Below are 17,805 nucleotides of genomic sequence, written 5' to 3'. Positions count from 1 at the left end.
TGTAATAATAAAACTAGTGAATTTACCTATGTAAATAATTTCAATCAGCAGACACGCCTTCGCACCGAACTGTTCTATCGTTGAATCATAGAAGTCACTACGTAAAACCGTAAACAATGAGTTTTCTTTGAACGGAAGTAATACTATCAACATAAAGAACCTATCATTACACTCCTTGTTCTTTTCATGAGTATTTTCTAACAACCACCTGTACACAAGAGAGAGAGAGAGAGACGTAAGTACACTCCCTGTGTGATTATATTTCTTAATAATCGTTTCTACAATTGGCACAGAGCTTAACAGAGAAGGAAGAAAGGTAAAGTTGACCTCGGCGAGATTTGAACTCAGAACGTAAAAAGCCAAATCAAATCAACATCATGAAACCAAGGGACTTCAACTGGTGAGACTTTCGTCTTTACTTCATCAGAGCACTTTATTAAGAAATTTATCGACAACACTGAAATTACTTTTCTGAATAAAGATTTCATTAAAACTTAAGGGAAAAGTTTATCAACAATAGTTCGAATTGCTGCGGGTATGTTGCGCATTTCAGCACAAACTCTGCTTTTATTCTAAAAAATATTTTAATACCAAGATATCCGTCCTTGTGGTGAGGAGGAAAGAAATGTAACGTTTTTATATTTAAATAGATCTTTGGAAAACTTTAGTCAAAACAATTGAACAGACCCTTCATCATCAACAACAATACGTACACCACCCGTTTTCGGCGTAACAAAAACCCCTAACCTTAAACACCGGGTGTGGGTATTCTTTACTTTCGCCCATTCTTATTTACAATAGATATAAAAGTATAAATTGAAGGTAAATAGGCGCAGGAGTGGCTGTGTGGTAAGTAGTTTGCTTACCAAACACTTGGTTTCGGGATCAGTCCCACTGCGTGGTACCTTGGGCAAGTGTCTTCTACTATAGCCTCGGGTTGTCCAAAGCCTTGTGAGTGGATTTGGTAGACTGAAACTGAAAGAAGCCCGTCGTATATATGTTTGTGTCTTTGTTTGTCCCCCACTATCTCTTGACAACCGATGCTGATGTGTTTACGCCTCTGTAACTTAGCGGTTCGGCAAAAGTGACCGATAGAATAAATACTAGGCTTACAAAGAGCGAGTTGTAGGGTCGGTTTGTTCGACTAAAGGCGGTGCTCCAGCATGGCCGCAGTCAAATGAGAAAGAAATAAAAGAGTAAACGAGAATTACGAATCAAAATAGTTGTCCTTTTTTTTTTTAATGAAAAGATCTAGCAAGGAAAAATGTGAAATTCAGGGGATTTTGTATCTGAATGGTCTCTCTTTACTTATATCCTCCTGTCATCTTTGCTAAGGAAGATTAGAAGAAAAAAAATTCTCCCAAGTATTTAAAATTTACCAAACAATATTACTCAATTTGACTTTTAGAATGGAAGAGATGAAGCAAATTAGGTCTCCTTTAAAAAAATTAATAATTAAATTGTTTCAAACAAGACACCTTACCCACAGAACAATATAAATACAGAATGAATTTGAAAATTGTAATTTTCTCAATAGCCTCGTTAATATAAATTAGTCTCACTCTTAGTCTTACTGGCGCTTTATCCTGATTATATATATCTTAACAGCTTACGTTTATCCAGCTAAAGCTCTCAATATTATACCAACTAATCCTCAATACTTAATTTTAGACTCCACCAACTCCACACAATGTTTATTAGTTTGAAATATTAAGGAATAAATCCTTCATATTGATTTCAAATTTGGCACAAGGCCAGCAACTTTGAGGCAAGGGGTTAGATGATTACATCATATCAAGTGTTCAGCTGGTGCCCAAAACCATTTCCTCATTATCCTTCTTCCGGTATTTTCTTCACTGCAGTCATTGCATGCCAAGTGCAAGGCAAAATCAATGCAGCCTCACAGGGTTTCACAGAAAGATTTTCTCAAGTGTAATGTCATCTTACCAAGTGATTCTGAGGTTCTTCTGTAGACATTGTTGGTGGAGTGTGTCCAGTTTCTTGGAGACTTTCCTTGTTTAGCATTGTTATAGCCAAAACTTCATTCATATCAGAATTAATTTTTGTTCTTGCTCCTACATTGCTAATTCTCTTGTTCACATCACTTACTATTCTTCCATCACTGATCACACGGCCCAGGTAGAAGAAATTGTTAGAATCTTCCCCAACTTGATGTCCAATAAGGATTAAATAGTTCGCAAAAGTGTACTAACATGCACGTTTTAGTGCTTAGATAGTCATCATCATCATCATCGTTTAATGTCTGCTTTCCATGCTAGCATGGGTTGGACGATTTTGACTGAGGGCTGGTGAACCAGATGGCTGCACCAAACTCCAATCTTGATTTGGCAGAGTTTCTACAGCTGGATGCCCTTCCTAATGCCAACCACTCCAAGAGTGTAGTGGGTGCTTTTACGTGCCACCGGCATGGGGGCCAGTCAGGCAGTACTGGCAATGACCTCGCTCGAATCTTTTTACACATGCCACCAGCACAGGTGCCACTAAGGCGATACTGGTAACGATCACGCTCATATGTATTTATGTATAATGGTCTTAGCTCAAATTAATAAATGTGTGTAAGTAGAACTGGGTGTTGTGTTCTTGAGCAAAAAAACTTCATTTCATGTTGCTTCAGTCTACTCAGCTGGCGAAAATGAGTAATCTTGTGATGGACTAGCACACACAGAGAAATGTGCATGTAGATGTGTACACACAAAAATGTATGCACTCACTAAAAGATGTCACACCAAATAAATTCTTTCGTTGTTGACATATGAGCATGTCGGTGTGCACACGTATTACAGATATACAAGCATGAATGAACACTCATTTTCCATATACTTGTATGTAGAGAGCATGGCTGTAACCAGACTGAGGCAGCTGTGTTAAAAGTATTTTATATGCACTCATAAAAACTTAAAACTTTATTGGCTCCCTAGCATTGCCTTTGAAGGCAAAGCTGACAGTATCGGAAAATAAATAAAACTTATAAGGAAGGCATGTAAAACAATTGTGAGGACGTGTAACAAAGAAAAGAGGGATGGAGGAACCTAAGTGAGACAGCTATAGTAGTGGTAGTGCTGGATTTGCATAGCCAGACTCATCATCATCATCATCGTTTAACGTCTGTTTTCCATGCTAGCATGGGTTGGACAGTTTGACCGGGGACTGGGAAGCCAGGTGGCTGCACCAGGCTCCAGTCTGATCTGGCAGTGTTTCTACAGCTGGATGCCCTTCCTAACGCCATCCACTCCATGACTGTAGTGGGTGCTTTTTACACGCCACCGGCACAGGTGCCAATACATACACACACACATATAATATATATATATCTATATATATGTGTATGTGTGTATATATATATATATCTTACATATATATAAGACTGATGAAGATGTAATTGTAGGACTAAATTTATGCCTCTGAAAATTAAATTCATCTCCTCCCAAGATTGTCTAGGAAAGCAAAAGTGTGTATATGACATTATATTAAGAAACCCAATAAGGTTTTAAGTTAAGAACATAAACATAGTAGTATTATTATGGCTATCTCAAACTGGCCACTCAAATTTAGTACCATATACACACACCCCAAAAGAACGAAAGGCAAAGTTGATACTGGCAGGATTTGAACTTGGAGCAAAGTGAGTCAAAGCAAATAACAAGAAGCGTTCCCTCTGACATTCTAATAACTGCCAATTCACCACCTAAATTATAAATAATAATTTTATTTTAGGAAGCATTACAGTGATACTGTATTACGGAAAGTGGTATTAAAAAGATGCTATTGAATTTCTAGTCTTTTGAAACAATGAAAGGGATTAAAAACATTGACTTAATATATTCATTGCTATGGCCTATTATTATGAGCCATTGGCTCATAATCCCATGTAAAAGACATAATAATCAGACTAAAAATGTTTCAATGCAACATGTTTATGACAGGGTAGCTACAGACTGTTAATGTAATTTAAGACATTTAAACATTCAATCAAGGTGTAAATTGAAAATTTCTTTGCATATTTACATTTCTCTGTCTATAGGGCTGGTATTAGGCTAGTATGTATTTAGAGTTAATACCCTCCTAGATGGGTTGGGAAGTCACATCTCATTCAATACATACATATGTAGTCTTTCTGTAGTCATTACCCTGCTAAAATAGCAACCACACTCTATTGTTTTAGAAAAGGAGGATATAGTATGTAACCCTGGAAAGACCAAGAGACTAAGGGATCTCAGCTGAAGTTCTTTCAAACATAGCTTAGCTGAATAAGCATTGACCTGGGACTAAATGATACCCTTTTATGTTATTTTAACAATTTATCTTAATCTGTCTGTTTTAAACAATCTCCCCACTTCCTGAACATGGGAGAAATTAGTTCAAGCGACCACCTCAATTATAATCCAAATGTTTTAACTTGTTTTTATTTTTGCTTGAGTTTCTCTCTCTCTGCAACAAAGCCATACTTACAGAAAATGTCCTCCCTCCTACTCATCACTCAACCATAAAGTGAAACAGGGTGCCAGTCAAGTAGAGTACAAAAATGTGCTTTGCTTCATAATAACTCGATTCAAATGCATTTATTTACCCCAGCAAATCAGTAAGGAAGAATTATAGAGCAAATAAGTATAATACAAACAGCCAAAGCCATCATATCAAAAGAAATAAGGATGGACATAGGAGGACAGGCCAGGCAAACATTAACCCAGGCTTGAACTAATTCAATTACAGCTGAGCATGTAAACATTTTTGCATTTTGTTTCCGTCAGTCATAATTACATTATAGAGGATTTGAAACATCAACCCTACATCCTCTGCTCTGAAATATTCAGTCTATTGCGTGCACGCACACACACACACACACACTTGTAACTAAAACTTTGGAAGTATAATGATGCTTAAATGTCATGAATTATAAAACTGTATTCGACAGTCGTACCTTCGATGGAGGACAGATTATTTTATAACAGGGTAAATGCATATGGTACCACTTAAAGAAAGGTCAGCCAATACTAACATTACTAAATGTCAAGCTCATAATAATAGTCCATAGCAATGAATATATTAAGTCAATGTTTTTAATCCCTTTCATTGTTTCAAAAGACTAGAAATTCAATAGCATCTTCTTCATACCACTTTCCGTAATACAGTATCACTGTAATGTTTTCTAAAATAAAATTATTATTTATAATTTAGGTGGTGAATTGGCAGTTATTAGAATGTCAGAGGGAACGCTTCTTGCTATTTGCTTTGACTCCAAACAACCATCAAACCTTAAAATACATGAAGCACTCATGTAGAATTACTTTTCAAGACCATTTTTCTCATGAAACATTACCTATGCATTTAAATTCATTTTTAAAATAACCACGAGTTTGAAAGTATTTTGCAAAATAATTCACTTTTCTTTATAAAACTAGCATTTGTTGCAGTTACATGATATTTTTTATCTAAAATTATAAAAAGACTGTTTTAAATATGAACATTTTGAAACAAGCAACTTTGTCTCACAGAACAAGAAGCAATCCCAAGTAGGGTAGTATCAAAAGGATTAACTATAAATATGTTTAAAAAGGGAAAAACTTAGCATTTTCTGCTAGTAATTACTAGCATTATGACCCAGCAACGCCAGGTCATAGTGCTAGTGCGTGCGCACATACATACGAGTACTGTCCATAAAAATGCCTAACATAAAATATTATATGCATGCACCAGCACTATGACCCGGCAAATCTGTCCAAATCTCCAACCAATCACATACTGTCCAAATCTCCGGGTACTGTCCAAATCTCCAACCAATCACATACAGGTAGCTGGCATTCAATTGGCGTATCAAGTTTCGGGCATTTTGATTGGCTTTTGGATAGAAAATTCACAAAAAAGTCACTTCTATTGATTTTTTAATGGCTTTGCGGGGTGACTGGGGAAATGTAAAGATGTGCACAACCACCCTTGGACGGTTTTGAATGACCATAGAAAGTGCGAGCCCTCTAACTGGAAAAATTGTGGATTTGTATAAAGGATACACACACAGACATTTTGCCGTATATATATATATATATAGAGATTACTATAATACAAAATAAAAGAGGACAACAATGTTATTTGTATTTCACTTTTGGATTTGGTTTGCAATGAAAAAAGAACATACATACATGCACGCAAAAAGTAAAATTCCGAAGTGTAATCCAGTAAAATATATGCTGAAAATTTTCAGAGAAACACAATACAGAAAAAACGTTTAAATGTGTAACTATGTATCATGTTCACTCAAACTCTGGGATATAGCAAGGGTCGGCTGAAAAGTTCATCGGCTGATCAAAATACTTTTATGAAACGTGACCAAATGAAGTTTATTTTACAACGTAATCCCCTTGCACTGAGGTTGCAGCACTTCAATCCAATTGAAGGGCTTTCGTCCTGTTGGCCAAAAAAAGTCATCAACAGCAGATATGACATCATCATCATCATTGGGATACTGGTTCCCAGCCAAGGGTCTTTTCATGCTGGGGAACAGATGATAGTCAGTCAGATGGGGCCAAATCCAATGCTACAGTCATGCACAACAGTCATTGAAATCAATGACTATGTGTTGGAGCATTCAGTTTCCAAGGTGTTTTATCCTACTCTTTTACTTGTTTCAGTTATTTTGACTGCGGCCATGCTGGAGCACCGCCTTCAGTTGAGCAAATCGCCCCCAGGACTTATTCTTTGTAAGCCTAGTACTTATTCTATCGGTCTCTTTTGCCGAACCGCTAAGTTACGGGGACATAAACACACCAGCATTGGTTATCAAGCAATGTTGGGAGGACAAACACAGACACACACACATCATCATCATTTAACGTCCATTTTCCATGCTAGCATGGGTTGGACGGTTCAACTGGGGTCTGGGAAGCCAGGATGCTGCACCAAGCTCCAGTCTGATCTGGCAGTGTTTCTACAGCTGGAAGCCCTTCCTAACGCCAACCACTCCGAGAGTGTAGTAATACATATATATGTGTGTATATATATATATATATATATATATATATATATATACACATTTATACGACAGGCTTCTTTCAGTTTCCGTCTACCAAATCCACTCTCAAGGCTTTGGTCGGCCTGAGGCTATAGTAGAAGACACTTGCCCATGGTGCCACGCAGTGGGACTGAACCCGGAGCCAAGTGGTTGGTAAGCAAGCTACTTACAACACAGCCACTCTTTTTGTAAGTGCCTCAGCATGTAGGCATTGTACTCTCCATTGATGGTGTGCATTTTTGAAGATACTCAATAAGCACAATGCCTTTTGCATCCCAAAACACTGAGGCCATCACCTTTCCTGTACATGAAACGATCTTGGCCTTCTTTGGAGCAGTCATCTTTGCTTAGAAAATGTTCATGGAAACCAGCTCGATCTGCCTTGAACAATGTCAGATTCCCCAGGGACGTGACCAGCCTGGAGCACTTTTCATTAGGTGCCAGAAAACGTGGCACCTACCAAAATACAATGCCTTTATTTCAATTAATTATTGGAATAGAATTTAATTAAAATAATTTTGTTACTATCAAGCTGATGCTTGAGACAGAAATTAGCGTGTAATTCTGAAAGATCTTAATTTGGATCCCTTCAACAACAACTAGGGATGACCTCAAGGGGGTTAGTATAAGAGGGGGGGTAGAGAGATTTGGTTGTTTGTAAGTCGAACAACTATGTAGAGGCACTCTGGCAGAGAGAGAGTTTTAATGACAGTGGAGCAATTCATTCTAATAAATTTTTGGTTATTTTCAGTACTGAGCTAAATGTTTTAATGATTGTGTTATGCCAACATTCGATTCAATGCACATTTATATTTCAAAATAAACTCCACACAATCTTTTTTAATAAGACATTTTCGGTGACTTGAGAGAAAAAGAGAGAAAAAAATCCCTTTTCAAGGGAGATAATTTCTGAGTATTTGCAGAGTTATTTCCTCTTAAACTGCATAAGCCATTTTCTTTAATATTCTTTGCTACAAACTACAATAACCATATTTTCTTTGTTTGTGTGCGCGCGTATGTGTGTGTATGAATCGCATTTGCATAATATATGCTTATACAGTATATAATCTTATTTCTTTTATCTGTCTTCTGTCACCGAGCTTTTTAAGATAGAAAGCTATGATTGCAAATCTGTGAAGATATATGAAATACACACAACATAAACATGCAAATAAATCTTATATTCTTTTCATCTTTACATAAAGCTCAGGTTTAATCCTGGTTTGTTTTCTCTTTAGCAATAAAATAGAAAAGAAAAAAAACTAAAAAGTACTGGTACTCCAATACTACTAATTATAAAGTGCAACAGAACGGCTGAACTGGCAATCTGACAAACAAAACATCTTGATGCATCGGTTATACATCAACATTGATCTCAACTAACATCAAGGTCAATTTAATGCTTTGTCTTTTCGTGGGGTGGGTGATGTAAAGCAAGTACTAGTGGCACAGGTTAGGTTAATCAACTATACCTCACCCTCAAAATTTCTGGCCATGTGCCATCATCATCATCATCATCATCATCGTTTAACGTCCACTTTCCAGCTAGCATGGGTTGGACGAATGACTGAGGGCTGGTGAACCAGAGGGCTGCACCAGGCTCCAATCTTGATATGGCAGAGTTTCTACAGCTGGATGCCCTTCCTAACGCCAACCACTCTGAGGGTGTAGTGGGTGCTTTTTTACGTGCCACCGGCATGGGTGCCAGTCATACAGCACTGGCAACGACCTCGCTCAAATCTTTTACACATACCACTGGCACAGGTGCCAGTAAGGCGACGCTAGTAACGATCCCGCTCGAATGGTGTCAAATCAATATTACTAGTATCAATAGTATGTTAGCTAAGAATCATTTGTGATTGACTTAGGAATAACGTTTAGTATTTTTCTTTACAAAATGTATATACCTAACTTACTTTGAATCTGGGAAGTTGCTCTGATTCAGTTTCTTATTGCCTTCTCTAAAAGCCATGCATTCAAACAGAGAGGAAGGGCACCTGTGATGTTCATGCATTTCTCTTTGCATTGTATAATGTAATTGGAGTAAAATGCTACAAGAATACAAACCACATTGTAAAACCCAATAGGAACTTATATTCAAACAAGAACATTTAACTTTTTTTATAATTAAGCAGTAAATAATGTGAAAAGATTCAAGCTAGTTGTATTTCAAGAAGTCACTTAAGCTCTTCCAGACTCTTACTGTGAAATTTGACCCAAGTTTTTATTATGTAAACTTATTTAATCATCATCATCATCATTGTTTAATGTCCGTTTTCGATGCTAGCATGGGTTGGGCGGTTTGGCCAGGGTCTGGGAAGCCAGGAGACTGCAGCAGGCTCCAGTCTGATCTAGCAGTGTTTCTACAGCTGGATGCCCTTCCTAACGCCAACCATTCCGTGAGTGTAGTGGGTGCATTTTACATGCCACCGGCACTGGTATCACAACTACAATTTCCATCGATTTTTTGATCGATTTCGATTTCACTTGCCGTATAAACTAAATTCAAAAACAAAAGATATTCATACTTAACAATGTTGTTCTACCCAACCAGTGAATATAATAGGCCAAAATCTTAGTAACCTTCAAGACCATTATCAGTCATATTCATCATCGTCATTTAATGTCCATTGTCCATGCAGGCATGGGTTGGACAGTTTGATTGGTCTGGCATGCTGGAAGGCTGCACCAAGATCCAGTCTGATTGGCATGGTTTTCTATGGCTGGATGCCCTTCCTAACGCCAACCACTCTGAGAGAGTGGTGGGTGGTTTTACATGCTACCAGCATGGGTACCATTTGCATGGTACTGGTATCTGCCATGACTGCCATTTTACCCAGCTTCATGGGTCTTCTTCTCATAATGCTTACGGTCTTGCTCACTGCCTCCATGACACCCAACACTTGAAGGGAGCTTGGCCACTTTGCTACATGGGAAAATTAAATAAAGAAAAAATTATTATGATCATGGATCTGCTTATTAAGGGCTGACACAAGGTTTTAAACATTTTCACACACACATAAACGAGTGTGTGTGTGTTTTAAGGTGTGATTGTATGGTTAAGAAGATTGCTTCCGAATCATGTGGACTTGGGTTCAGTCCCACTGTGTGATACCATGGGCAGATGTCTGCTATTGTATCTCTGGGCCAAAGCATTGTGAATGGACTTGCCAGAGAGAAACTCTAAGAAGCATATTTTGTGTGTGTGTTTGTTTGTTTATGTTTGTCTTCCTACCACTTAATCAGTTTGTTTACATCCCTATAACATAACACTTCAGCAAAAGAGACTGATATAATAAGAACAAAACTATAAAAAAAAAAAAACGTAAAGGGGAGTCAGTTTGTTTCACCAGGCCTTTTCAGGCCAGTGCCCCAAATGACTGAAACAAGTAGAAAGATAAAAGAGAGAAAATGAGTTTTCTTTTACTTGGTTCAGTCATCCTGATTGTGGCCACGCTGGTGCACTGCCTTAAAGGATTTTATATTGAGGAAATCGACCCCAGGACTTATTCCTTGCAAACCTAGTACTGCGATAACACCACCCTGTTGCTCAAAGCCCAAGTATTACTATCAAAGCTAGCAGAATTATCTCCCTTCTTCCGTAAGTTTTTTGTATGGGGCAAAATGAGTTATTTCTTGTTTCTTTTACTGTAACTTCTGGTTGTGGAAAGCCTTCTGCTATATAGTCTAAGGTTGACAAAAGCCTTGTGAGTGGATTTGGTAGAGAAACTGAAAGAAACCTGTCCTGTGGAATGAGGAATACCCCCTGTCTTGATATCATGTGATGATTGTAAATAAGCATCAGTATTATGAAAAACATGTCTCACCCTGTCTGTTTACATTGCATAGAAACAGGTAAAGGTTGGCAACAGATAAAGGCATCTGCTGTTGAAAATCTGCAGCAAGCAACGACATTCTCAAATGTATTTTACAAGTTTGAATATTTGCTTATTTTTGCAATTGAGGTTTTTTCAGCTTAACATAGTATGGCAGTCTTGGAGGAGCAGGTGGAGAAACAAGTAGATAATCTTTCCTACTCTAGGCACAAGGCTCGAAATTTTGGGGGAGGGGGCCAGTTAATTAGATCGACTGGTACTTAATTTATCGACCCCGAAAAGATGAAAGATAATTTGAACTCAGAACGAAATACCTATTTCTTTACTACCCACAAGGGGCTAAACACGGAGGGGACGAACAAGGACAGACAAATGGATTAAGTCGATTATATCGACCCCAGTGTGTAACTGGTACTTATGTAATTGACCCCGAAAGGATGAAAGGCAAAGTCGACCTCGGCGGAATTTAAACTCAGAACATAAAGACAAATAAAATACCTATTTCTTTACTATCCACAAGGGGACAAACAAGGACAGACAAACGGATTAAGTCGATTATATCGAACCCAGTGCGTAACTGGTACTTATTTAATCGACCCCGAAAGGATGAAAGGCAAAGTCGACCTCGGCGGAATTTAAACTCAGAACATAAAGACAAATAAAATACCTATTTCTTTACTATCCACAAGGGGACAAACAAGGACAGACAAACGGATTAAGTCGATTATATCGAACCCAGTGCGTAACTGGTACTTATTTAATCGACCCCGAAAGGATGAAAGGAAAAGTCGACCTCGGCGGAATTTAAACTCAGAACATAAAGACAAATAAAATACCTATTTCTTTACTATCCACAAGGGGACAAACAAGGACAGACAAACGGATTAAGTCGATTATATCGAACCCAGTGCGTAACTGGTACTTATTTAATCGACCCCGAAAGGATGAAAGGCAAAGTCGACCTCGGCGGAATTTAAACTCAGAACGTAGCGGCAGACAAAATACAGCTAAGTATTTCTCTCAGCGCACTAATGTTTCTGCCAGCTCGCCGCCTTAGAAACAAGTAGATAATATACATGCAATGTCCTGTATTATTAACCAAGCAGGTTTTCATCTCTAAGTTTGTCCTGGTTCTAATCAATGATATTTTTCAATAAGCCACATCATTCCTTATTTGTTTCTCTATCAAACAAAAATAATTGCTAAGAGAAAAAAATTTGTACAATACATCAAACCCATAGAAAGTAAGATAATGAGGTTAATATTTTATGAAGCGAGGTGAAATGAGAGCCGAGAAGGTGACTGCAGCCAAATACTAGAACCAATAATATTTTAGGTATTTCAATCATCAGACTTAACTCACCTCGGGGCAACCTGACTTTTTATCTTCCCATATGATAGTAAATGTACCAATGTTTTTACAAAATAATAATTGCTGTAATTAAAACAGTATAATAAAAATGCATTTCATAATTAAAATGTACACATCATTTACACATCTTCCAGTGAAAGAAAACTAAAGCTAAGATATTGAGTTGCGATTCACAAAACCTTTACATACTCCAGCTTATATATTCAACAGAATTTTCACTGATTCAATCCCATCTCAAGAGATAGTTTTCTTATTTGTTTATTTACAATTTCCAGTATTGGTTGGATAGCACTGTCAATTTAAACATTTACAAGAATTATTGGAATACTATTTTTTTTAGGACAGTAACACTTTAACCCTTTCGTTACCAACTCAGCTGAAACCGGCTCTGGCTCTGTTGTACAAATGTCTTGTTTTCATAAGTTTTGAATTAAAATCTTCCACCAAACCTTAGTCACAGTTTACGTTCCTAACACTAGCTTAATGATAACTAAGTTATTTTACTAAATTCTTTGTTATATTTAAAGTAAATGAAAGAAACACAGAGCATCTCAAAATAAATACAGTAACGAAAGGGTTAATGAGGGTAAGAAGATCAACTGATACAAACAGGATGTTATGTGTACTTACAGAAATTACTGTTAGCAAAAGCCTTCAACCCTGAACGCAGGGCCAGAAGTTTAGGCTCAGCCACTGCTCTAACAGTTTTAAATTTTGCAGGCCAATGACTTACAACTGTTTACAAATGAGTGCTCTGCAATAGCACCTCACTAAAATCTATTCTCAACATTCATGAAAAATGCCCTGGATCATAAGATTTCAACCTTACCCGAAAAATCTTCATAAATATTGACTTACCTGAAAAAGAAAAAAAAAGTATTTAGTAGGAAAATAAAGAGTAAATAACAATATAGTAGAAATTGAATCCATCTTATAAAAAAAGAAAAGGACAATGATATTATAAAGTACAAAACCATTTGGTAAAATTCAAATCAAACTTTTTTCACATTGTATTTATTTTTGCTCCCTCCCTCTATAGTAAAACTAGCATCAATTCTAAACCCCTACAAGGTACTCATGTATTCTTTTTCTCTCAAAAATATTCATTTAAAAATATGTTCTTTTTATTTAGTCTCGATTTTAACTAAATAAGTGTGAACCTATATCTAACTTCTTTCTTTCTTAGGAAGGAATTACAACCGTGTTTCGTGGTCTGCTACGAAACACGTGGTGTTGGGTGCATGTCTTCTTTCTTCTGTTCCCTGGCCTCTTCGGTGTAGCATCAACGAGTGTCAGCCAGCGACTGACTGACTTGTCAAAATTTTTCCCTTTAAATACCTGCCACTAGGCTCCAGCAGGCAGCCCCAGCAAGTTGTCACTCTTGCAGAGCCCAGGTCAGCTCTGATTGACAACAAAGTACAGCCAATGGATCCATCTTTCCAGCTATATCATCATACTTCCATTAAGATAGCAACAACATAACTTCCAACATACAGTGATGAATTGTATGAGGTACAGTGTGATAGTTTTGGCATACAGGACTCTCTCTCCATCTCCATCACATGGTCTAAACTATCTCTATAGGCTTGCATTGATATATAGGTATTTCGTCTGCTGTTACAATCTGAGTTCAAATTCTGCCGAGGTCGACTTTTACCTTTCATCCTTTCGGGGTCGATAAATTAAGTACCAGTTACGCACTGGGGTTGATATAATCAACTTAATCCCTTTGTCTGTCCTTGTTTGTCCTCTCTGTGTGTAGCCCCTTGTGGGTAGTAAAGAAATAGGTATTAAATATATGTTTATTAATATGGCGGTGCCCCAGCCTTAGGGCTGAAATACATAATAGAATATCATACATCATGTTGCTAGTTTTTATTTAGAAGCCTGTGTTTCTAGAGTAGCATTGCTCCCTCTTAGTTTCATCATCATTTAATGTCTATTTTCCATGCTAGCATGGGTTGGACGGTTCGACCAGGGTCTGGGAAGCCAGGAGGCTGCACCAGGCTCCAGTTTTATCTGACAATGTTTCTACAGCATTTCTGTTTTGTTTTATTATGAGGTTGGCTATGCTAGTATGTAACCAAGTTATATTTTTTTAGATTGCTTTGTGGGATATTTGTGGGGTTTTATTTAGTTTTTTTTTTTGTTTGTAATTAATTATTTTGTTGAATCATTGTCTTTGACGGTGACCGTAGGGTTGGTTAATTCTGAAAACTTTGATTCTGTTTTCTTTGCAGAACTCATTGTATTGAGCTTTTATTAAAGTTTGTAAAAGTGTTTTTACTTTCTTCACTGATGTATAACTGTGATGCAATAATTGGCAGATGATACGATGGAAGCTGTGGAATAGTTAGGTGTGTGGAACAGAAGATAATGTTCAAGAAAAAGTTGTAGTTAATTTGGTAACATATCTGTGTATCAATGAAAGCAGATGTAAACTGCTTAGGACCACAAAGGATGTGTAATTGCAATGACATAAAAATCACCCTTTCTTGTTATTTGAAAGCACCAAAGTCTCCTATCAAAAATAGCGTTTGTGAACTATTAATGAACTATAGCTGTGATGTGGGAGGGTTGGCAAGATCAGTGGAATTAAATATAGGCGGCAAGCTGACAGAAACGTTAGCACATAGGGTGAAATGCGTAACCGTATTTCGTCTGCCGCTACATTCTGAGTTCAAATTTCACCAAGGTCGACTTTGCCTTTCATCCTTTCGGGGTCGATAAATTAAGTACTAGTTACGCGCAGGGGTCGATATAATCGACTTAATCCGTTTGTCTGTCCTTGTTTGTCCTCTATGTGTTTACCCCTTGTGGGTAGTAAAGAAATAGGTATTTCGTCTGCTGTTACAATCTGAGTTCAAATTCTGCCGAGGTCGACTTTTACCTTTCATCCTTTCGGGGTCGATAAATTAAGTACCAGTTACGCACTGGGGTTGATATAATCAACTTAATCCCTTTGTCTGTCCTTGTTTGTCCTCTCTGTGTGTAGCCCCTTGTGGGTAGTAAAGAAATAGGTATTAAATATATGTTTATTAATATGGCGGTGCCCCAGCCTTAGGGCTGAAATACATAATAGAATATCATACATCATGTTGCTAGTTTTTATTTAGAAGCCTGTGTTTCTAGAGTAGCATTGCTCCCTCTTAGTTTCATCATCATTTAATGTCTATTTTCCATGCTAGCATGGGTTGGACGGTTCGACCAGGGTCTGGGAAGCCAGGAGGCTGCACCAGGCTCCAGTTTTATCTGACAATGTTTCTACAGCTAGATGCCCTTCCAAACGCCAACCACTCCGAGAGTGTTGTGGGTGCTTTTTACGTGCCACTGTCACAGGTACCAGGGTAGGCTGGCATCAGCCACGATCGGTTGGTGCTTTTTATGTGCCACCGGCACAGAAGCCAGTCAAGGCAACGTTGGTGTCAGCCATGTTCGGATGGTGCTTTTTACGTGCCACCAGCACAGGTGCCAGGGGAGGCTGGCATCGGCCATGATCGGTTGGTGCTTTTTACGTGCCACCGGCACAGAAGTCAGTCAAGGTGGCGCTGGCATCAGCCACGTCCGGATGGTGCTTTTTACGTGCCACCGGCACAGGTGCCAGGGGAGGCTGGCAACAGCCACGATCGGTTGGTGCTTTTTACGTGTCACTGGCACAGGTATCACAAAACACAAACTTGTTCAACAAAAACAAAACAATGTTTGATCAATCTCATATAATAGAAATAAATGACTCAAATCCAGAAATATATCGATCTTGATAATTAATTAATTACTATTCCTTCATTATATATCAGTCAGCTTTTAATTGAATCCAAGACATTTGTTTTGATTTTGTAATTTTAGTTTTTGAAGAGAATTCTGAAAGATAAAGAAAGAAACGGACAGAGACTGTAAGTCATGTGACTTCAATTCTCGGAACACTCGTTAAACATTTTGGTTAATTCAGATTTACCAGGGAAAAAAAAATGAGACTTTTTGAAGTTACAAATGTTATTTGTGACACTGAATGCAACCTGTTTGTGTGTTTTATAAAAATCACTTCCAGTGTCTAACGATGATTATAATTTAAAATGGTGGATGTTCAGTGTTACGGTATACGGAGTTTCCTGAATTACTGCTACATCAATGTCACGAGTGGAGATAAAATTTTTCAGTTCCATAAAGGAAGCGCTTAGTGTCATTAGTACTGTATTACAGAATCTAGTATCAAGTCTACAGAGCTTATTGTTGTGTGTTAACCTATTATTTCTTAAATGCATTCTGTACAGCCATGTAACATTGGGAAGGGAAATAATAGTGCTTCCTGTTTTTATTGTTGTCAGAGTTAGTTTCCTGTAGTCCTGTGTTTTCTGGATCATTTGTATATGTTGTTGTTTGGTGGGGTTTTTGTTAGTATACTGAAGACTCTGTAAGACACATTTATAGGATTTTTAGAGCCTATTTCATGCGGAGTGGTAACTTCTGTCACTCCCTGACAACATTTACATTTTCTGCAAGAAATCTTTCTGTAAGTCAAACATTTATTGTTCAACCAGCATTTTAGCCATGGTCATCTTGCCTTCTTATTTCTTGTATATCCATATACAGTATTAGTTTATCCTGTATATTTAACCATTTTTTAGTATTTGAGGGAGATATGGCTACGAATTCCTTGCAAGTTAGGCAACAATGCAGAGGTAAAAATGCTGTCAAATCATCTAAGGATTTAATTTGAAGTGAAGTGTAATAGTTTTAAACTTTTGAGTTTATCCAACATAGAAAAATTATACAGAAGCAAATTCTATTTTCTCATTGATAATGAGAAAAAGGGCAAAACATTTAAGAACCACTACTGTAAATCACACGCTTAAAATAAAACAATGTAATTGAAATACAATGTAGACAGGTTGATATGCAATGAAGAGATGAGAATCCTAATATTTCAATTGTAGCTCTGAACCCAAGGAAAACAATATTTTCTCTCCAACCTCTCCAGTAAACAGGTTTTCTCAAATAGCAGCCAAATTTGGTAGCTCCCATGGAAGACTACTTTAAACTGTTGTAAACTTAGACATTATACCAAGTTCAAAACAAAATATCACAAATAGTTGTAGTAAAACAATTTCCTGACAACTACTGCAGGAGGCGCAATGGCCCAGTGGTTAGGGCAGCGGACTCGCGGTCGGAGGATCACGGTTTCGATTCCCAGACCGGGCGTTGCATGTGTTTATTGAGCAAAAACGCCTAAAGCCCCACGAGGCTCCGGCAGGGGGTGGTGGCGCTCCCTGTTGTACTCTTTCGCTCCAACTTTCTCTCACTCTTTCTTTTTGTTTCTTGTCCCCAACTTCCTACGCAACCGCTGAGCCTGGATGCGCATTCATCCATCCGTCGATGCTCTCAGTGTCGGGGGTTGACCTGCTTTCTCTTCTGCGGGTCTTACGAATAGCAAAGGACCACATTTCGGACTTCCACTAGAAGCGTGATCTTGCAAGCTCTGGGACAAAAGACCGCTTCGCTCAACAAACAAACAAACAAACAGCTACTGCAACCCATGGCAGCATGTAAAAACAGATATCAAAGGATGACAATAA

At 37.8% G+C, this 17,805-nt stretch overlaps 1 protein-coding gene across 1 annotated transcript in view; it reads right to left on the bottom strand.

Annotated features, from left to right (window-relative positions):
• Nucleotides 1-12,835: 12,835 nt before the first annotated feature.
• LOC118763816 overlaps nucleotides 12,836-17,805 on the bottom strand; it is a 61,357-nt gene continuing 56,387 nt past the window's right edge. Inside the window, exon 3 of the mRNA XM_036503634.1 lies at nucleotides 12,836-13,090. Coding sequence (XP_036359527.1) covers nucleotides 13,023-13,090 — 68 coding nt within the window. The 3' untranslated portion in view covers nucleotides 12,836-13,022. The remainder of the gene's footprint in view (nucleotides 13,091-17,805) is intronic.

This window comes from Octopus sinensis, linkage group LG6 (genome assembly GCF_006345805.1).
Source record: "Octopus sinensis linkage group LG6, ASM634580v1, whole genome shotgun sequence".
Lineage (NCBI taxonomy): Eukaryota > Metazoa > Mollusca > Cephalopoda > Octopoda > Octopodidae > Octopus > Octopus sinensis.
This window is presented reverse-complemented; position numbering and strand designations above follow the sequence as displayed.